The sequence below is a fragment of the Zingiber officinale genome, chromosome 4A, assembly GCF_018446385.1.
Source record: "Zingiber officinale cultivar Zhangliang chromosome 4A, Zo_v1.1, whole genome shotgun sequence".
In the NCBI taxonomy this organism is placed as follows: Eukaryota; Viridiplantae; Streptophyta; class Magnoliopsida; order Zingiberales; family Zingiberaceae; genus Zingiber; species Zingiber officinale.
In genome coordinates this window covers 123,275,279-123,297,990 of record NC_055992.1, presented here as the reverse complement: position 1 = coordinate 123,297,990, position 22,712 = coordinate 123,275,279, and the positions used below count along the sequence as shown (strand labels likewise).

The 22,712-nt window shown below is 39.4% G+C and overlaps 4 protein-coding genes across 4 annotated transcripts; all 4 read right to left on the bottom strand.

Moving 5' to 3' along the window:
* Nucleotides 1-1,169: 1,169 nt before the first annotated feature.
* Nucleotides 1,170-4,967, bottom strand: LOC121972731 (protein FAR1-RELATED SEQUENCE 6-like). Its single transcript, XM_042524374.1, has 5 exons — nucleotides 2,838-4,967; nucleotides 2,377-2,484; nucleotides 1,870-2,013; nucleotides 1,423-1,489; nucleotides 1,170-1,312 (listed from the first exon to the last, which is right to left on the bottom strand). Exons 1-5 carry the CDS (start codon nucleotides 4,965-4,967, stop codon nucleotides 1,170-1,172), a joined length of 2,592 nt encoding a protein of 863 aa, XP_042380308.1.
* Nucleotides 4,968-7,293: 2,326 nt separating this feature from the next.
* LOC121970901 (F-box protein At1g47056-like) lies at nucleotides 7,294-9,360 on the bottom strand. The gene has a single exon (XM_042521899.1). It carries the CDS (start codon nucleotides 9,175-9,177, stop codon nucleotides 7,504-7,506), a length of 1,674 nt encoding a protein of 557 aa, XP_042377833.1. The 5' UTR covers nucleotides 9,178-9,360; the 3' UTR covers nucleotides 7,294-7,503.
* A 571-nt stretch (nucleotides 9,361-9,931) lies between these two features.
* Nucleotides 9,932-14,314, bottom strand: LOC121970902 (zinc finger CCCH domain-containing protein 5-like). Its single transcript, XM_042521901.1, has 7 exons — nucleotides 13,960-14,314; nucleotides 13,618-13,787; nucleotides 13,488-13,541; nucleotides 12,202-12,318; nucleotides 11,745-12,056; nucleotides 10,821-11,051; nucleotides 9,932-10,721 (listed from the first exon to the last, which is right to left on the bottom strand). Exons 1-7 carry the CDS (start codon nucleotides 14,024-14,026, stop codon nucleotides 10,389-10,391), a joined length of 1,284 nt encoding a protein of 427 aa, XP_042377835.1. The 5' UTR covers nucleotides 14,027-14,314; the 3' UTR covers nucleotides 9,932-10,388.
* Nucleotides 14,315-16,336: 2,022 nt separating this feature from the next.
* On the bottom strand, nucleotides 16,337-18,915 carry LOC121970903 (tyrosine-protein phosphatase DSP1-like). The gene is made up of 5 exons (XM_042521902.1): nucleotides 18,098-18,915; nucleotides 17,864-17,957; nucleotides 16,993-17,050; nucleotides 16,861-16,904; nucleotides 16,337-16,767 (listed from the first exon to the last, which is right to left on the bottom strand). The coding sequence occupies exons 1-5, from the start codon at nucleotides 18,292-18,294 to the stop codon at nucleotides 16,588-16,590; spliced, it is 573 nt and encodes a 190-aa protein (XP_042377836.1). The 5' UTR covers nucleotides 18,295-18,915; the 3' UTR covers nucleotides 16,337-16,587.
* Nucleotides 18,916-22,712: the final 3,797 nt, after the last annotated feature.

The window sequence follows — 22,712 nt, the reverse complement described above, 5'->3', positions numbered from 1 at the left end:
TCCTACAACATTTAGTCAAATAAGTATTTTCCTTCATAGTTTATTCAGTCAATATTTTTCGTATCTTGTAAATTAGGTTCTGAGACTGCATGCTAATGAATGTACAGAGCAAGAATCTCCATCACAAGGAAAAACTGATGAAAGCAATAAGTTTTTGTTTTACTTAGTGGTTATTATCAAAATGAGATAATTTATGTAGTATTTATTGTTGATTTATACAATAACGCAAAATGGCTTATTTCCTATTTTCCATTGATTTAGCATACAATCTATGAGCATTAAAAAATATTTGAATCTAAGTAATTCTTGTTTGCTGAATAGGTTGTTAAAAGATGGCATCATCAAGTTACAGCTCTATCGACGACGCAAAATTTGAACATGTACCATGTAGAGATTGCGGACGAAGAACATTGGTATGTGTTTCTAGATCGAACAAAAATCTCGGAAGGAGGTATTATGGATGTGCGCAACATGGCTGGCAAAAGTGGGTCGTAGCCGATACTTTGTCTAATGAAGACAGAAGTGACATATGTCGTGGAAGGTTAGGAAGAATAGAGTCAAGGTTAGGAAGTGAATACATTGCTTCTCGTGGGCATAATCTAGGAAATTGGAATGTACCATCAGTGGTCTGGATATTAGTTATAGTGAATTTAACTCTTTTGGCTGTATACCTTATTACTTTGTTAGTTCGGTCTTGTTAATTAGCGTTGAGTAATGTTGGTGCTGTAATGTGATAGGATAATTTGTTTTTAGTTAAGATCGATAATGCAGAACATGTTATATAATCGTTTGATAATTTGTAATGATTTTATTCTGCTTTTTTCTTCTTTCGGGACTTATTTAGTTGGATATAAGATACAACAAACCAGAAAATTTTGTAGTTGAACTTAATAGATGGATCAAGTCCAGTGCCAGAATGGACCACTACAATTGATTTGTCCCTTTTTGCTTCTGCTACTAAAGCTTCCACAAGAACATCATTGAATGTCCCGAGGCTGCTTTTGATAGACATACGATCTGGTACTAAAGAGAATGATTTTGGGGTACCAGTTTGGCATCAATGTGAGAGTACATTGATCGCTTAGGAAATCTTCAGTACAGTAAGGTATACATTTCCAATTTATGAATGAATATACATAAATGCATACACATTGTTACATCAAATTTGATTAGTGGCACAGAGACCTTGCTCTGCCACAAGCTACAGTAGCCAAGGATTCAATCATCTTACCCTCCTCGGTAAATTCTGAGTCCTTCTCATCCTCTGTGATGACATGTACTAGCACAGGACCAGTTGAATCTAATGATGCCACTTCATTAAGTACACAAACTAGATCATCAAATATAAGTGTCTGCGCACTGGTCCAATGTAGTAAAGTCCAAGGTCTTCAAAGAGAGTAGCTCCAAGAGGGCCCATCATACCCCGTGTGTACTCATCAACTTTGGCTGCCAATTCATGCACTGCTTTACCGATCCTTTTTGTTATTCCCTGGTATCGACAAACATGATAAAACACAATGTAATATAGGTAAAATGCAGAGACGATAATGCATACCAAATAATAGAGCTCTAAAACACACTGTAGTTCAGGACACAAATATTGGAATGGTCAACAATCGAGGCAAGACACATGCAGTAGTTAAGAAACAAAACCATTGGAGCAGTCAAGAATGGAGGCAATAAAACATATGAAAAAAAAACCCACATATCAAAGCAACTTCACCTATTTGAAGTTCTGTCAAGAAAAATTTTAAGGTAAATGAACATTAACATTTCCAAAACAGACTATACAGAACTCAGGTTCTTTCATTCCAGCATTGCTCATTGCCTCATAGGATGTAAAGAATGCCTACTATCATTTAAAATCACTATCATGTTAGAGTCAAGATATCCAGCATTGCTCATTGCCTCATAGACCTGACCAGCCATTGTTGTCAAATTACTTATGATTGTTACAACACGATTCTTCTTTCCTTGAATATCTCTTGCAACAGCCATGCCGCAAAATAAGCACTGTCAGAACAAGTTTCATTTTTAAAAAAAAAAAACAAAAAAATAACCATATATCATGAGAAAAATGCACATTGGAAATGCAAACAAGGATTTTCTACTAAATCAAAGAACAATAAATACACCTCAATATTCAATATCATTATTTTTAAAAAATAATAGATTTAAAAAAAAAAAAAAAGAGTGACAGAACTAACAAATGTTCACTTTTTTGCAGCAAACAGCGAACCATCCTACAAATTAAGGCGAACCATCTCTATTTGTAGCAGTGAAAAAACCAGAAATTTTCATGAAACTTCTTTGCAAACACAGATACAGATTTGTCATCAGTTCAACTACAAAATGCCATCCATAGCTACAATTAACCATCACACAGAATTGAACAAGGTTTGAAACACAAGAAACAAGCATCATATAGACTGTCTTCTTAGCCCCTGACAAGCCTGAACTCGAATCTATGGCCACGCCAAAAGCCTGAACACGCATCACAAAATATCAATCTGCATGATGACAATTAGAATGTCGATTAGTTATTGAAACTGACATTAAATAATGTGTTTTGATACTGACATTTGCCCAGATGTACCTCTCTCTCTGGTCACTAGCTCTTGGTTTCTGAGAACAGAAAAAATTGAATGATTGTCGTCGTCATCATTATGTTGTTGATTGGCTGGTTGTCGCAGAATGAATGACCTAACATTGTATTCAACAAAGAGCCATAAAATAGTAAATAGAGATATTTGGCTACAAAGAAGTATATAAAGCAAAAGTTATCTCATAGGTACCGAACAATAATCCTCTATGGCTTAAAACATAATAAATCATACCTTTCTTCTGGCCTTTGCAACTGATTTCTTCATAATTTGTTCAATCTTAGATTGTTTCCTCTTTGTGGGTGAACGACCTCGAGATCTTACTTTTAATGGAGAGTGTATTGTTTTTGAACTTGATGTAGATGTTTCTTTCAATTGGTGCGCTCTTGAATGATCTATTTGAATATCAATCAATTTTTCCTTCGCATCTTTCAAGATTTCCACCAAAACAGAACAACTGTCGTCATTATTTGCCCCAAGTTGTTGAACCTCTTGTATCAATGGAGTGAGAATATTATACCGATGTCTTTCTCCATCACAAACATATTCATCATAAATGTCAGTGATACTTTGATAACCACGTTTAATATCTTTGCGCCATCGATCCATAATATAATTCATAGGAACCTCAATCACCTTCATTCGTATCAACACAGAGATCACATGCCTACATAAAATTCCCCGAAATTCAAAAAGATGGCATAGACACTTAACTTGACAATCTAACTCAGTATAATCTACCCTGAAGGAAGCATCTCTTATAGGGTCTCCATTTTTTCCCAACAAAGTTTCTACCACTTCAAATATAAAAGCAACCCCTTCTTGCCTCACTAGTGAGGTATTGCAAAACATCAACCCTCTTATCTCATCTTGGAACAACTTAAATAAGTTGTTAGTGTAGAAACTTTGAAATTGTCTTTCAATAGGATAACCAGAAATTACTGGTATCATAGAATTAAAAGAACCAAAATCCAAATTTTTTTCTTTTTCAATCTTCTTCTTCAGAGCATTATCAAACTGTTCAACAAATTGCTTCAAAGAAGTTTTCGAATGAACATATTCATCAAAAAAAGCATTCATACTTTCACTCCTTTGGGAGGTGGACATACCTGCCCAAAACTTATCTTTGACATACACAGGTATCCATCTATTCCGCTGTTCATACAAAGATTTCAACCAGTCATTGTTCTCTAAATTAAAAACCTCAATCATTTTCATCCAATTTGCATCACATTCATCAATAGTAAGTGAGTTGTAAACAATATTCTTCAATTGTTTCTTTATCAGCTTATATTGAGCATGCCCACCTAATTTTGCTGGTAATTTTTTCATTATATGCCAAAGACACAAACGATGATGAGAATTCGGAAATATCTCTTCAATAGCAATTGCCATGGCACGACACTGGTCTGTGATTATGGCCTTTGGAGCACGCCCAAGCATACATGTCAGCCAAGATTTGAACAACCATATGAATGTTTCTGAATCTTCACTTGATAATAATCCACAACCAAGCAAAATGGATTGACCATGATGATTCACCCCAACAAAAGGAGCAAATGGCATATCATAACTATTAGTCAAATAAGTTGTATCAAAAGTCACAACATCAGAAAAGTAATGATATGCAGCCCTACATCTTGCATCTGCCCAAAAAACATTTCTTATTCGAGACTCTTCATCTAAATCAAGCACATAAAAGAAGTTAGAGTTCCGACTTTGCATGCGACAAAAATAATTACTCAAGGCTTCAGCATCTCCATCCCCTAACCTCAACCTTCTAGCTTCTGAAATATAATTCCTACACTTTCTCTCATCAAACGTCAAATTCTCATAGCCTCCAGCCTCAACTACCAATGAATGAAAACTTTTACTTAAAGTAATTCCTGCTTGATCATTTAATTCAAGTTTCCTCTTTGTAGTTGAATCCAATAATTTATTACATCTAAAATGTCGTGACTTTCCCGGGCTCAAGACGTGATTATGTTCAAGAGATACACTATTTATCACAAAGTTATCATCATTCCGAATAACAACATTAATCTTAGCTTTGTAATTTGTCTTAGTAGAAGGCCTAGGGTACAAAGCATTTTTGGCTTGAGATACTGTTTTACCACTTTTGGCACATCCAAAACAAAAATATTTTTGCTTTCCATCATCTCCCTTTTTACCACCTAATTTGGAAATACCAAAACCAACATTCTGAGCATATGATTTATAAAAATTACGAACTTCATCTTCAGATATAAAAGTCATTCCAATCTTAGGAATCATGACTTCATTTAAACTAGATGGAGATAGGTTTGTGCTCACATGGTCGTTGTTATCATTTACCTCATTTGAATCACTTTTTCCTTGTTCCATGATTATTTTTCACCTACATTTATTCAAAAATGGAAGGCAGGTAAGTATTCAACTACATTTATTTGCTTAAAAAATAGAAAACATCCAGAAAAGAAATAAGAACATACAAGCATCTACTAAGGCTTGCCATCACCAAGAAAGTGATTATGGATTCAGACTGAATCCTGAATGCAAGCATCTAGCAAAGAATGGAGATTCTTAAATGATATTTCAGTGGTTTAAATAGCTTGTAGCCAAAAAACCCAGCTATGTTACTTTTGTTGTAGATAAGATTAATAGGATGTTATAGGTAATCTAAGATTTTCCTTGAATAACTTGAGTCTGAGATTCCAATGCTAAGCCTCGGAGGTTTGAAGATATTGAAATTGCTTGAAAAATATAAGGAAACAAAAAGGTAAAGATATCTATATTATATAAGTCATATTACAATGAAACAATCAAGTTAGCGGGTACTATTAGAGGGCCTATAAAAAAATTTGCACTGATCCACTTTAATATTTTCTCAGACTCAAGGATACTGCTTCGAGAATATAGAGGAAGGATTAATGCACACTGCTCTAAGTTTATCACTTTGCTTAAGTTGAACAAAAAAGTCCTTTTACGAGCAGAAAAAACAGGGAGAGGCGAGCAGCTAAACAGCAGGAAACCGAGCAACGTTAAAGTCCGAATAGCATAAAGTTGATTTGGACAAAAACCAGCTAAGGAAAACAACATTGTATCTGGATTCAGGGGAGATTTAGGGCAGGGGAGAGGCTGAGAGAAAGGAAGGAGCCAAGTCCGCCGAGCGCCGAGAGCTGAGAGCAGAGAACGGAGAGCGGAGAGATTTAGGGTAAGGAGCCGGAGGGAAAACGCGACAGCAAGAGGCGGAGGGAAAGAGAGACGGCAAGGAGGCAGCGAGAAAATGTTAGGGCAAGAGGCGGAGAGAAAACGTTAGGGCAAGGCAAGAGGTGGAGAGAAAATTCGAGCCGAGCAGGGAGAGAAAAAAAACAAAGTGGAAAGTCTTTGACGTGTCACTTTCCATGCAGGAAGCCACGTCATTCGAGATCCAAATTCGAGAGGCATATTCGAGCAGCGTATCATTTCTCATTTTTTAATTATTATTGAAGCGTATATCAATGCCACAATAAAAATATAAAAATCTACTATTCTTTCTATTATGAAAAAAAAATCTTCCTATAATTTTTTTTTCACACGCCTATATTTAGAGTTGTCTGATTCGTATTTACTAATTTCAAGAGAAAAAGGATGTTTAAAATTTCACGGCTTTTAAAATAAAAACCTCAAACTTCATGTCACAATGATTACAATTTTTTCATTTTATAAAGCTCTTCGTAATTTTGCATTTAAGATGTCCTTAGTTCTTTAAAAGAGATATCCTCCTCCCTTTTGTCAAAAAAAAAAAATTTGCTATTGTACGGTAGTAAGTGATGGGACAGATTTCTTACGCAACGAGTGTCACCCAAGATATAAACACATGAGGAGTTTGAATTATTTGTAAAGTTAGGTCGTTTGTCAGGATTATTTGTTGATTTATTTTAATAGTTGATGAAAAATTTTCATAACATGATCATTTTTTGTTTTTGTTTTTTTTAAGATGCTCCTAAGGTATGGTGCAGTGGTCAGAGGCAATGAAGATTCGATTTTCACATTGGACTTATTAAATGTTTGTGATATTCTAACTACTAGTGATGCTTGGGCATCAAGAGTCACATGTGCTTCTCTATATTACTTTATGTGCGGAGAGTGGGTACACCTCAAAGATTAATTGGTACAAATTGGATACTTGGACAAAAAAAAAAAAACAGTCTTCAATAGTCAATGTTTCCCTTCTTCACTATATTTCTTAAAAGCCTTATTCTTTCATAACGTCCTTAGAATTTGAACTATTGGTGACGTTGGACTTCCTATTAAGATCCATTTATATGTTTTGAATTTATTTGATGGACGATTCTAAGACTCGATCGTTCACTTTCAAAATTAGATGAATCATAAGAGCTCACAAACCTCAAATTTGGGACCTTAACACAACAGCTTTAGGTTAGCAAAACGATCCAAGACTTATTATCTCACAACACTTGCAAGAAGCCATATTAAACATAAACCATTAGCTAATCATGAGTACAACAATTTCAGCTTCCAAACGTGCATAAACATGAAAATCCACTAGGAAAATCACGAAAGAATGAAGAAAAAAAATGAAAAATATTCGAAAATATTTAGTGGTATGCGTAAAAGTTCAGAATCTTCTTTCAATTTCGACCATTTATTTCTTTTTATTAACAATTTTCTTTTATTTGTATGTATTTCATTTACAAGGCCTAGCGCGGATAGTCAAACATTCATAAATGTCCTATTTGCATGATTGGATCTTTCAACCAATCGATAATGAAAACTATTAAGAAGAAAAAGTCATCGAGGTTGAACAAAGAGAATGGCCAAAACATTTGTTCAAATTAAAGACCAATTCTTCGATGAAGTCAAAGTCACAATTTAAATCTCAAGATGGGCTCCGTGCTTGTAGGCCGCGGAGAAAAAGTCAACGACCGTGTTGATGTTCAGCGTTGACTAGGCTTAGAATGGTCCTCCCCTGCGACGACCATTTCCGGGTGGCGAAGGCGACCACGTTCCTCCTAGCTGCGATGAGCCCCGACAGCATCTTCATCGTCGCGCATCTCCTTTTCCAGCTCGTCGTAATCAAGCCGGCGGTCGCTACCGCCTGCTCGATACCGCGGCCGCCGCTGTTGCTCTCCTGGATTTCAACTTCGTCGATAGCGGCGACGATCCTCTGCTCGTCGTCCGGTCCCTCGTCGACGGGCTCTACGTTCATCGACAGCTGGCCGCTCCGGCTAGCCATCAGCCGCTCCGCGCACTCTGGCGTAACTCCGGGGCACCGCTTCACCTTCACTTTGAGCAGGTTGGGGCATCCGCTGACGAAGGATTCCATGCCTTGGTCGGAAACAGGGCACCCTTTGATGCAGAGCTTCTTCAGCGAAGTGCACTTGGCGGCGACGCAGGCGATCTCGGCATCCCCGACGGTGTCGCTGCCGCAGAGCGCAAGGCGTTCGAGGGAGCCGCAGTTGGTCGCCACGAGCTCCAAGCTCCGGATCGAGGGATTGACCCCGACGAGGACGAGCTCTTGGAGGCCGACGCAGCGTCGGGCCACGGCGGCGAGGCCGTCGTCGCCGATGCGGTCCGCCTTCCATCCATCGACGTGGAGCTTGCGGAGGCGGGGGGAGCATTCGGCCACAGCGGCGACGCCGGCGTCGGTGCATTCCGGCGTCTTCACGAGGCGGAGGAACTCGAGGTCGACGCGAGCTGATAGAGCGATGAGGCCGCGGTCGCTCACCTGCAGCCGCTCGAGGTGGAGCTCCGCGAAGCCGGGCACCTTGCCGGCCATGGCTTCCAGGAGAGGGTCCCAGTCACCGGAGCAGCGGATGAGCTTTAGCGTCTTGAGTTTGGGGGAGCTGGCGATGAGCGGCGCGAAACACTGGGCATTATATAGATCCTTGAGGCACACGGTGCGGAGCGATGTAACTCCGGCGATGGGGCCGGAGATGGCCGTGGAGTCGTGGAGGCTGCGGAGGTGCTTGACGGAGAGCTCCTCGAGGAGGAGGCAGCCGCGGAGAACCACGTCGATGCCGTTGGCGCCGAAGCAGCAGCAGCCGACGGAGAGCTTCCGGAGGTCCGGGCAGTGACGGGCGACGGCGTCCATGCCGGCGTCCGTGATGTCACGGCAAGAGCGGAGCTTGAGGCTGACCAGACGGGGGCAGCGTGAAGCGATGAGCGCCAGGGCCTCGTCGCCGACGCTCGCGGTGCGGCGGCTGCAGCGGAGGGAGAGCTTGGAGACGGCATCGAAGCGGGCAAAGAGCGGGGGCACGGCCTGGAGGAGCGAAGGGCGAGCGTGGAGGGAGAGGCGGGCGCGGCAGCTGGCCTCGATGAGGAGCCATCGACGGCAGACGAGGGAGCAGGTTCGGCGGTCGGCGGCGGTGAGGGAGCCGAAGACGAGGGCTAAACACTCGTCGGGAAGGTCGTTGGTGAAGTCTCTAGATTGGGAGAGGGTGAGGAGGCGGGAGGATGCTGATTGACCCATGCACGGAGGCGTAAAACCCCGAAGCGGCGGCCGGAAGGAGGGTGGTTGATTCTCGGGCCAATTATCAGATTTTAGAGCTGAAAGCGGAGCCATGGGTTGGATTTTAAACGGGAAGGCCATTGCGACCGAGGAGTTGGAGTTGGAATTGGAATTGAGCGAGTCAAACAGACTCGAGTAGCGTGCAATCAGCCAATCACGCGTTCGGTCATAAGCTCGAACAATTTTTCACTTTGCCTCTTTTAAGTTTATTAATATTTTCACTCCGCTTAGGATAGTTTAAAAAATATCAACTCAGTCCCTATATTTTCCATTGAATGTTTAGCATCGCCGGGTTTTGCCTCTTTTAAATGTATTATTTTCGAACTTTGTATTTTTTTTTTTACTTCGAAGTTCAAAATAAGGCTCTAATATCATGGACTTCGATATCATTTATCAAATAGAAAATTGAATAATCTCTCGATATAAACATATAAATAGAACATCTATTTTATCCCAAACTTGGTACCACTCCACTGAATAAGTTCTTAACATTTAGGTTAGTAACTCAATTGCATTTGGGCATTGAACAATCAGTCAATCATTCCATTTCTTACATGAAGAGTCCATTGGATGATTCCTAGGGTTGTGGAAGTCAAAATCATGTTCTTCCATGGTCTCGTAGTCTAAAGAATCACTAGTCTATATATGTATCAGAGTGATGATGATGTTTAACTGTGGTTTCCCCACCAAGACCAAGCTTGGCCTAAGCTGTTGATAGTGTTTGAATCTGTGAAGGGATCAAACTTTGGCAGAATTTCTTTCCTTTCCTTATGAATTGCTTTGGCTTTGAATACTTAAATGACTTTGTCAACACATTTCTTTTTTGTGTAACTTAACGTGAGAATCAGGGTGACACCTCTCAACTAGTTGAGTTCCTTGTGTTAAGTAGTCAAAATATAGAACTAGTAGTACCTTCTAGGAACTTGTACAGTCAATTACTGCATCCTGGAGGAGCTTCAATCTCTGCATCTTCACAAATCAAATTTGAAATATCAGATATGCTGGATATTAACAAGCACACTTTTTTTTTTTTTTTTTTGCCTAAAGCTACATAAAGAGTTTCATTGTCAAGTTTTCGTTCCAGTTGCAATGGGAGTATAAAATGGCTCGGTTCCGAAAATACACACTTCAAAATTTTCTGAATAATTTGTTATCCTCCTTACAGCAGATCCATATTCAAGAAACACTGAATCATCACCAGTTACTTGTCTGTGCGGGGGTATAGAGTCAAACAGACCAAAAATTTATCATTCAGAGATAGCACAGTTCTCATTCTTCAGGCAAGCGATAAGCTAACCCTCATCGGATTGGTTCCATGAGGAGTCAGAATTAGGAGCAGGATGGTTTGGAGAAGTTAGTGCTGAAGATCGACCGTCATGCTCATTATTGTTCACATTCTGCTCTCCACTGGCAACTGTAGAATCATTGAGCTGATCAAGTCCTTTCAGGACCCTAAGGGATGAATTGTTTGATGCGTTCCATGTAATCCCTCTACCATCTCTGAAAGGATATGGTTCTGATGCTCCTGGCAGTGAGTACATGGCTATAATCGGATGATCGAATTTGCATGTAGCACCATATTTGCAATTTCCATAAGTAGCATAGTGTTTGCATTTAGGAGAATCCTTTACGAATGATTGATACGTACATGCATTTAAACAAGGAAATTGTTCAGTTTCTCAAATAGAACATAAATAAATAGCACAATTCTGAAGAAGAATTACTGGTCTAAGAGGCAGCCCATAGGGTCCAATGATGCAGTTAGCCACTTGGGTTGCTCCGTTAGGGTGATTATATTTACAAGAACTACCATACATGCAAGTCCCAGTCTTCAAGTAATATTGGCAATCTGGTTCATCAGGTCTCTCTGGAAAGATACCATCAGTGCTCGAACCTGGCTTTGCTTGATTATTCCCAAGGCTGCTCATAGAGGAAACAGTTATAGTGCTGGGTGCCTGTTTGACATGGTGCACATGGTTAAGTGTTAATATCATACTATGATGAGAAAGTTAACGACGACAGGATGATACTGCAGCAAACAAAAGGAAAAGGAAGATGGAAAATGACATATGACTTCATGGTAGACACAAGCATATATGAAAATTAATTTATCCTCAGTATTAGTACTGAGTTGCTTGAAACGTCAGTACGCCTTCTTATTTAGTGTGCATGAAGTCACAATCAATTGTGAATGAGGATACCGCTACCTATAAATCACACGTGAATTTTCTGTCTTTGTACACCACAATTTGTAGGCTTGGGTAAACAAATATACATCTTGTATAAGTCTATTTAAAGGAAATACCATATTTACTAGAGGACTAGGCAAAATAACACTGCAAACAGAAACCTGACATGAACACAATGTAATTGGAAATTTGTGATCAAGCAAATATACTGAATCTGAATATTGTCATTAAAGCTCTATGCACAAACTGGTAAAGTTACAAGGGTAAGGAATCTCTAAATCAAGTTAAACCATGATAGACTAGTCACAACATAAATTAATAAAAAGAAAATTTATTCAAAATCAAAGAGATAGATATGGATGCTTTAAGTCTCAAATATTAAGCACTCAAATTCCAATTTATAGTGAGATTTAAGACCAGTGGATGTAAGTCTAGTAATTCCATAAACTAGGTGCTAACCACATATGTGCACCAACCCTGCTGGATAGGCATGGTGGTTTGGTTAGTTGGAAGCACATGCGAACTGTAAGCTGGAAATCCTTCGATATAAGAATTAGTCACATAAGGATTCCATGATGTAAGCCATGCAGAATATCCACCAGCCAAATGTAGACCTCCTGTAGTTGCAGAGTATCCAGAATAGCCGTAGACTGAAGGCCCTGACCCAGGAAATATGGCTCCAATATTGTTAAGCTGAGGGTGATCATACTTGCATGCCATTCCAAATTTACAAGATCCGGTTTTCAAGAAGTAAGAACATGACTCCATATCCTGTTAAATCAGATAAAATACAGCACATAAGTTCATTAGTCAATTAACTAAACTCAAGTTAATTTGATAATGACAAAACCGAAGGTTCAGAAACATTAATCTGTCAATTTCAAAATCTAGAGCCACAATAAAAAGATGTTACTACCTTGCGAAGTGGCAGTCCGAAAGAATTCAAGGGAGGTATCTGGATTGCATGCTTGTCTTTTGGATGATGATACTTGCAGGTTGTACCATATTTGCAAAACCCAGTTTTGAGGAAAAACTACAAGAGCAAATTCAAAAAAACAAATGAAAATACAGAAATGGAAAAAAGAAACCATATTCTATCTGATGCACCAATAACAGAAAAGGAAAAAAGGATGAAATTGATTCAGCATCAGTCTCTGAAAACCCCTAAATCCACTTGGTTCATCAAGAGGGGAAATAAAATGGTCTGCTAAATCAAAGACAACTTGTATGATCTAAACAGTTTTTCTTCAAATTTTTAGACAAAATTTACTTTGAAAAAATGCTTCTTTTTAAAACAAAAGAGAGTGTATAAGATTAAATGATATCAAGAACTTGCTCCTCTACAGACAGATTTTTCTTCATTTCCAATTCTTTTGTGCTTGATTTTGGTGTTTGAAATTGATCGTATCTAGAGAACTCTACCATTTGGTCTGTCTCATCAATTAAAAATCAGTTCCAGGGCCATAATTAAGTACTAGGAGGATAATTATCTACTACCATAAGAATTTCTTATGATTATTCATCAAATATCAATTTTTTGAAGATGCATCTAATCAAAATGAATGTTCTTCTAGACATGGAATCCATAACCAGCAACCATAAACTCATAGTTATGATTTTAAAATTATCAAATATAATGTGTTTGAAGCATCACATTCAATTCCAATCCAATGAATTTTGAAAACTGAGCACATGAAATTAATCGGCAGATATATGTAATGAATATGGAAACCAACTCAGGTGTGTAAGAATGAAGCAAATAATATGTTTGCAGAAGAAATCAAATTCAATTCCAAGTCCAAGGAATTGTAATTTAGTAAATGAGGAATTACTGTGTACGCCATAGACAAAGTATATGAAATTACATATATATATGCAAACCATTGTGCTTGTGTGTGAATGAAGAGAATATGATATGTGTTTGTGCAATCACATTGCGGTTCCAGTCCAAATAATTGCAATTTAGCAAATGGGGGAACTACTGCAAATTTCATAAACCAAGTGCATGAAAATTACATGACAGGCATGCAATAAAGAAGCTAACCATCTTTTTTGTGCATGCGTGCGTGTTCTCATCTCCTAGTAGTTTTACTGTTATGATAAGAACTAAACAACTTGACAAACGAAACAGATGTCTTATAACTCACAAGTTGAAATTAAAAAAAAAACAAAACTTTTTATTAGAATTGCACAGATAAGAACCTGGCAGTCAGGTCGATCCTCCCTTTGGGGCAGCTCATCACTATTCTTACTTTCCTGCAACAAAAAATAATCACATATTATCGAATTAACTTACTATTGATTGGTAAAGAAGGTTTTTGATTGCTATCACCTGTTCTGTGGAAGAAGGATGATTATACTTGCACTTGCTTCCATAACTACAAGAGCCGGTCCTCAAGTAGTACTTGCAATCAGGTTCTCCAGGGTGCTGAGGGTAGGGATTCGGACGACCATCGGCGTCGTCCTTCTCGTCCCCCTCAATCTTAAAATTCTTCATTGGCTCTGCACCCGAAAACAAGGCCATCAAATTTGTACACACCGATCCAACGAAAATCAAGTATCACATCATCTCTAACCAGATTTCACGTGGGCAACTAGCCTTCCCCCTTTATCTATATATATAAAAAAGCTTTCCCCTAAAAAGAACCAAAACGGAAAGGAACCAAAAACTAACCTTCGCGGTCCTCAGGCGAGGCATTGCACCGAGAGTCGGAGGGGGAGTTTGCCCTATCGCCGGTCATCACGTTGGTGACCGGATAATTCAAGGCGCTTTCCTACTGCACCGAGATCAGAACCGACGGCCAAAGACAAATCAACTCCTCGCTATTCGAAACCCCAACTCAGATCGCCGATTTCCACCTCGAAGCCCGAGAATTGGAAGCGGGTGATCGGAGGGCGAGGGAGAAGCTCTCCCTCAATTTATAGATCTACCGATCGAGAAATCTTTGGCCTGCTTGATTCAAAATATTCGATTCCAAATCGGCTCGGAGGAGAAGAACGTCGCTGTCGCCGAAGCTTTTAATCGCGGAGTGGGTTATTAATCTCGATTAAGACCACGTCATTAAGCGAAGATTACCGCAAAGTCCCGCGCGAATCCATCGACCGCCCCGCCCGCAGGATCCGCTGTCCCAGCCGAGGCACGCGGCCCAACTCTCTCGGATCCCGCCCCCGAATCCGACGCACTCGCGTATCGCGTTTCCGCCGAAACGGCAGATCGACCACTCAGTGGCGGAGAATGCCGTGTCGGGTCCGGAAGAGACAGCGGATCCTGGAGGAAGCAAATCTTCTAATAAATGAAAGTGTCTACGAATAAGGAAGGAGATATCAGAATTATTTGTTTTTTTTAAAGGCTTTTTTTTTGAGAATTTTTTTTGTAATTATTTCTTGAATCAATTTTCTTGTAAAATTGATTCAAAGGCGGGGGATGGAAAAGACTGGGAATTTATCTGATCGGATCAATGCAGAAAAAGATGGATGGAACAGAAAAAACTAAAAAAAGAAAAAGTAAAAAGTAAGTGTTCTCTTTCTCTGATTCTCCTGACTTCTTTCTTTCTTTTTTTCTTCTTTCTTCCTTTACTCGATAGGAAGGAACATTTCTAGATGATGGAGTCTAAACGCAAATCATCTTTCACATGGAAGTATTCAAAAGAATAACAAAAAGATTAGAATTTAAATTTTTAAGAAATTAAATATTTTTAAAAATTAATTTTGAATTTGCACATAATATGTGTGTGTGTTTTTTTTAAATTCAGCTATTTAACTTTTCAAATCGATTAATTTAATTATTTAATTTTTTAACCGACTAATTTTTGAGTCCTATTTCATTGCATGAGAGTTCATCCTACTTTTTACTATCACACCGTGTCCCGGGACGAATATGCATAAAATTGTGTTGACGATGATGGAGGTAAAAAACAAAGCTGGCTTTGAATCTTTTCGGCAGAATTAAAGTAGTCTAATTACTGAGTTGCCGGTTCCAATCAGAGACTCCTTTCTCCGCTGAGAAGAAGCAATCTGTCTGTATGATTCTGGTTCCTTGAGGGCGACGCTGAAGAAGAAAGGGGATATAAAGCATTTGAGTTGCTTGGCACTTAGTGAATGCAAACGAAAGCATCAATAGCTGTGAGTAAGTGTGGGTAAAGAATATGTTAAATTGAATTAATCGACCAAAGTTAAAATTCATTTTTTTTTAAAAAAAAAAACTTGATTCCTTCAGTTTTTTTTATTTTTTTTAAATTAGTTAAATCGAACCAGCAACTATACATGTGATAAGCAGTCGACTAATGTTGGTTGATCTGTGTTCAAAAAAAAAAAACTTTAAAATTTGATTCTCGACTCAGTTGTCCAATAACAATCAATTAATATACAATATCAATCGACGGTTAAACGTTAAACTCTAAAATTAAATTAGTAATCCATCGAATTAATTGATTTTTTATCCATTTGGTTTTTGTGATAAAATCTGATCGGTTCGATTTTATTATTAACCTAGCTGTAGCCGCGAGCCCCTTGTTAGTCCTGGAAGTCACTTTGCTCGTCCAGCTTATTCGACTCGCCTAACTTAACTCAGTTAAGTTTACTCAATTCATCTAGCCCATCTTGTTCGCTCAACCCTCAAGTTTACTCAACCAATTCATCCATTTCAACATGTAACTCAATCATTGACTCGATTAGTCTATCTCACTCAATTAATCAAGCTTACTTAATAAATTGTCAATCATCCTTTGGCTTTGCTCATGCCCAAAAGTTAGTTGATCAATTGGCCTAACATGACACCCAATCAGCTCAATCAAGTTCGCGTTAATGGCCAATTAAACTTAGTCGAGCCAACCAGCTAGAACAACCATTAAGGAATTTAGCCGGTAAGTTAGAATAGGAATTATCATGACAAAGGAATCACTAGACTAATCACCAAACATAAGACTTGTATTCCATTTGAATTAACAAGATTGGACTGAGTGAACAGTTGACCGAAGGATCGGTTGAATATCCAAGACATCATAAGAGTTGAGTTTTTGTCCTGATTTTTCGACATTTCATTGATCAAGATGTAAGAAAAGTAAGCTTGATTAGCACTCCCTGAATCATCACAACAATTAATGAGACAAGATAATATTCTTCCAATCAGTAAAGTGGAATTGCACCTCTGAGGTAAACACATACAAGGGACCTCAAAAATGGTACCACTAGCAACGGTTTCGATCATATTTACCTACAGAATAAGAGCTGAGAAAGAAAACATTCTCGTTTTCGTGTCGTGAAGAACTAACCCAATCTCGTTTGCAAAAGAAAACATGAAGTCTCAGCATCCTGAAAATGAAGCCTGCAAGTGTCTCAAGCTTGAGATATCAAAGCGCTCCATAAACATTTGATCGGAAATTCTAGCTTTAGCCGCAGCAAAGCGGAGGTACTCGTCAAAAATTGAGGCAAGGCACCACCTCTGGAGTTTTCTTAGGCATCCTACGAGACAGCCAGTTCGATGCTACACACACGCAGAATGATTGAGTAGTTAGATAATCCATGGCTATGTTTCAAGCAATACATAGGAAGTAGTTGAAAATAAGATGACTCTTACCTTTCCTCGTTTGCAATGAATAAGAAGAGGGTGGTTTCCCACATCTACAATGTTTAACGTTCCAAACGGTTAGACAAATAAAGTCGAATCGTATATGTGCTAGAATAAGGGAAATTGGTTTGAACAAATTACTGAGAACGACTTTGAGAGCTTCACGAATTGTTTCTTCTGGAATGTTGACAAAAGGCTCCTGCAAATGCGATGTTATCATTTAGTCTTCTGAACTGAGACATGAGAATGTTTCAACTTAGATGCTTATGCTTAAGAGATGATCACTCTTAACTGTTGCAACTCTTGTATCAATCAAATATCCATTTCTTATACGGTCAAAATCCCCCATTTTCAGAATAGAGGGAAATGCATATAGACTTTAAAGGAGAATTACAAACTTCAGAAATCAGAACTTACACCTCAGACAAGGTAGTGTTAATAGAATTGTGCTAGTGACTTTCATACTCACAATTGCTGAACCCATGAACAAGATTGAAAGAGATCCAAATTGTTAATCAAAAAGCATATGCAAAATAGTTCAACTAATCAACATAAAGATACAAACTGAGAGGAGCATGGAAAGAATAAGTTGATCACCTAGCTTGAATGATGAAGCATAAATTTTAATGTTAGATATCAAGAAAGCAGTAAACTCGAGCGTTGTCAAGCGGTTAGCTTATAGTTCTTATACATTTAACAGGTAAAGATGGAATTCTACTCGAAGACTCTGTGAACAATCACGAAAGCCTTTACCGACTAAGCTATCTTGCACTTTCACGAACAGTATCATCAGCCTAAGCAATTAAGGAGTAAACAAGGATAACATACTATAGAAAGAGTTGCTGTCATCAAAAAGATCAAAGATAGACCGAGCCACCATCAAGTAAATGACTGTGCACAAGAATAAATGATTTAGGTTATGTCGGTGGCAATTAATCAAACACTAGAAGTGCATCCAAAACAGTGAAGACGAACTAGAGGAACCAGGAACAGGGAAGCATTGGCAACGAACCTTGCACCCTTCAATCCCGATCTGGAAGAGCTTAATTCCGTTAGCCCTAAGGAAGTTTAGGTTTTCCTCCGGGTACGGCTCCGGGCAAAGGCACCTGCACGGCGTCAATGATCAATCCACCGCGAGCAAACAAGAAAAACGGACGCTTTTTGCAATCAAAGAATCGATTTTTTTTTATTTTATTATTATTTTTTTTTTATTTTCACCGCAAGACTAAAGGAAATCGATGCGCACAGGACAGAGCGAAGGTGAAGCGAGCGGAGGAAACGGAAGTTGGCGGAGTCCGGGAAGCCCGACCGGTAGACGCCGTAGTCCACCATCGCGAAGTTGAGCGGCGGCAGCAGCAGCGCCTCCCCCGTGGCCGCCGGAAGCGGAGGCCTCGCAATCTTAGCCGCCTCCGCCTCCACCGCGTCCAGCGACTGCTTCCCCATTGCCAAGAGTATATCAGTATCTCCTCTGCTACCCAAATCCGCTTCGCTTCGCTGCACTGCACCGCTGCTTTGCTTAAAAATGCAAAGGAAGGAAGCAGCGAAGCTGTAAACGACACGAAACAGCGCGCTTTTCGCTCTTTTCGCCTTCTTTTCTATTTGCCCTTGCGAGCAAGCACAACGTGTGAAGTAACTACTGGGAATCACAACCACGGCACGAAATGGGACAAGGAGTAATTTGTCAGCGTTTCCAAGTTCCACTTGTTGACTCAGGCGAAGAGGCTGCGGTGGTGGACTGGAACGGTGAGTCACGTCCAGCGTTTGCCATCATGCCATGGAAGAAAAAAAACAACGTCTTCAGGAAGTGGTCCTTGACGATGAATCCGCCACTTTGTTATGATCCCCAAATCTCGATGACCCGTGGGAGCTCGTGACATCACTGCTCCTCCATTGACGAAGGGGCACGCAGAAGCTGAAATCACGAATAAAAACGATCCTTTTCTCTATCAAAATCTGATTTCGACGGCAGCGGCGAAGTATGCAGCGTGGTATCTCATTACGTGGTGGGCGGCCAACTTCTACTGCTACGGTAGCTCTGCGCAGTGGACCACAGGGATGATTAGCGTCGCGATGCCGAATTATTATACGGATATCTTATAATTGAGGTGAGAAGGACGTGACGTGAGATTCACATTGATCCAAAAGCAAAGAGAGGGGACGATGAGTACATACCGGACAATATACCGGCGGTAAACGACGACGACTTTAATCCGTCAGCTGTAGACCTTGTGGCAAAAGACGAATATGTTCGCTCCTAATGTCTCCGTCAGTCCGTTTCAAGGTTAACACGGAGGAGATAAATCACGGACGGCTATTAGCCTTTGAAATAATGACTAGCACATAAAAGAAGTATTTACCTCGACTTTACCAAAAATCGAATCTCAGATTTCATTATGACAATACTTCATGTGCTAACCACTAACCTATCATAATTCATGTGCTAGCTACTAACCCATCCGAAGAGACCGTCGGCTGCACGGTCTCATGGCTGCCAGTTTCTTCTCCTTCCTTTAAATTTTTATATCCAGCTACACCACAAACTATATTCTTGCACTGACAGTGAAACCATTTGAAATCTTAGTATAGCACTTATCGAACTTTCGAGATTGAAACTGAAATAGAAATGGCTATATCAGTGCAATGGGAGGTGGGTAACAGAGAAAGATACGCATAATGAAATGTAGAATAGAAAGGAAAGACTGATTAACGTTAAAAATCATGTTGAACGGTTAATCAAAGGTAAATTGCTTTTTCCACCCTATGACAATACCCCTCCTCTCTTTCCCTTTTTAAATGATCTTTTTACCCCTCTTTTTTAAAAATAAAAAATTATTTTATTTTAGTTCCTTAACTTCTATTTTTTTCAATTTAATTTTACTTTGTCTTTAGTTTTATTTTTTAATATTTTTTTCTTATTTTTCATCAATTTTTTTTTTATCTTTTATAATTTTTATTTTGATCTATATTTATTTTTCATCAATAATTTTTTATCTATGTTTATACTTTTAAAATGTTTACAAATAATAATTCCTAAAATCTAATATAAAAAAATAAAAGATTACAAGAGATTGAATCCTCTGTCCCCAGTATCACATATTCCTATGTCTTACTTGTCAACCCAACCCATCGTCGGCGGTCTCCGGTCATCGTCCCTATCAAAACTACATGGGGGAAGGTGAACGCAGGGGGTTGCCATCGGCGCGATCGACACCGAAATCCGACCGAACCTGAGCAGATTTTCCTCTATCATCGATCTGAGTCCCTGTTCAGATTTAGTCAGATTCCAACGTCGATCGTGCCGATGGTGACCTCCCTGAGTTTACCTTTCCCCTAAACTATAGTTATGGTTGGGGCGGCGGCTGAAGGCCACCAATAGTGGACTGGAGGTGACGAGTGAGATACAGGGACAGAAAAAATTAGAGACAAAGGATCCGACTCTAATTGCTTCTCCCCCTGCCTGACAATACCCTACCTTTCAAATGGACTTTATACCTCTTTTTTTTTTCAATTTAATTTTTTTAAACAATTTTATTTATGATTTTTTCATCAAATTTTTTTATATATAATTTTTTTATTTTAGATTTAATCAATTTTGTTTTTTATTTTGATTTAATTTTAAAAAATATATATATTTTTATTAATTTCATATATATATATATATATATATATATATATATATATAATCTACTATTAAAAAAATACAAATATATAATAAAAAAATATTCAAAAAAATTAAACTGATAAATTTTTTTTGTTTTTTTTTTATTTTTTATAATGCTAACTGATAAAAAAATAAAACTGATAAAAGGGTATAAAAATAAATTTTAAGCTGAGATTGGGAAGGGAAAAATGTCAGGGAGGTGGGAAAAGCAAGTCTCTAATCAAAGATAATATCAAATGTAAGCCAAACGAATTCAAATCTAATTCGGATGAGAATCACATCCAGTCTGGTGATAAAGAAAAGCTCCACCAGGGATAGGCTAAAGAAAGGTAAATCGACTGATGTAGAGGTTAAAGTAAAAGAGACGCTGGCCAAAGATCGGCCAAACGAGCCAATTATGGTTAGATGGACGACATGTTCGAACGGGCAAGCAAAGCTAAGAGGACAACATAGAGTCAAGGCCGAGCAGCTGCGTGCCTATCCGGATGAGAGGCAACCCTCTGATAATGGAAAAGCTAAGGGAAATTGCTTGGTGCAGCACAACCTAGCGGAGCATGTCTCGACCGAGCAGGCACTAGTCGATCTACTGTGAGACCCACCCATATATCTCCTCACTCTTTTGGAAGTTTGTGCCACTAACAAAGCATGTTGTTGGTACATTTTGTTGGAGCAATCTGGGTACCCTAGGTTTTGATGTTTGTGTAAAGGTTTAAATTAGATTTATTGTTGTATTTGATATATATTGAGTGTGCAGGATACAGATACAACAAGAAAAGTCCAAGGGTGATCTTGGCAAAGGAGGAAAGTCCAAGGGTGAGTTTTGGCGGTGTAAGTCCAAGTATGTAGTCTTGGCAATGTAAGTCCAAGTGTGACTTTGTAAAGGAAGAAGTCCCGGAGCGTGGCTTTTGGCAATGAAGACCCGACAATGATGGCAAGGCTAATAGAAGCTTCAGAAGGTAAGGCGTGAAGGATGGGGAGACATCCAAGGGACGCAAGGTTGATGGAGGAGACTAGAAGGCTAGGTCTAGGTTGTACAGGCAAGGGCGAGTGCATAAAAGATTGTCTCAGGGTATAATTTCATTATGCACTGTGGCAGTACTACATAGTTACCGTAGCAGTACTGTAGCGTTACTGTAGCAGTCAATTGATGAAAACATCAGTCGACTAGTAGCCGACCGTTGACTTGTAATGGTCGAATTTCACTTATGACCAATTGACTGGTGGTGGGAAACACAACTAGGTTTTCCTCTCGAGCTCTATTTAGTATAGCTCGGGGTGCTTGGCCAAGGTTGACGAAAATAGAGGTGGTTAACTCCTATTAGAGTCTCAAAGGTCTTCTTGAGTGATCAATAGCTTGTGCGAGTTTGTGGCGAGGTTTATCCATCCACAAGGAGCTACTCGAGCTAGCCGGAGGTTTTACGAGGAGTCATCTATTGGTGCAATCGACCTAAGTTTGATCGATACGATCATGGTTTTGATGTGTGTGTCAAAGAGTTTAAGTTAGACTTTCATATTGTTTTGATATATGTTTGAGTCATGCAGGACTTGGTGAAACACACATGAGGAGCTTGGTATGGCTAAGCTTAGGAAGCTCATTCTATGGCTTGGGTCCATAAAATCGGTGAAGGATGGTGCATCCGAGGGACCGAGGACGAGGAGAAACGGAGTGAAGCCGAAGAAAGTGGACTTCAAGGCAACGTAAGGATGGCACGGAGAGGAGCTGCGGGCTCGAGTTCATATGAGGGACGAAGGCAGAGGAAGAGGGCTTCAAGGGTGATTCCGGAGAGGATGAGTGTGAGTATGTAACTGGGCCAGTCGACTGCTCTAAGTTGTAGTCAATTGGGAGCGAACAGAAGCATTTTGTTCGCTCAGCTAGCGGTGACCAGCCAACTGGTACTTTTACCAGTTGACTGATAAATAGCCGTTGGCAAACCGTTGGCATTACGAAGTAGCCGTTGGCTATCTCCCACGGTAGCACCAATTGACTGATGGAAGTGTCAGTTGACTGGTGCCGAGATGAGTTGATTTGTTGATCAACTATCTCCTTTTATTTATAGGAAGCTTCGGGGCATGAAGGAGGTAACTCATGCTTGTTGAATAACTCTTAAGTCTTTGCCCAAAGCTTCTAAGTCCACTCTTCCTCTCCAAACCTAAGTTCTATCTTGTAAGAGGAAGAGAGCTTTGTGAGAGGTTGTACTCC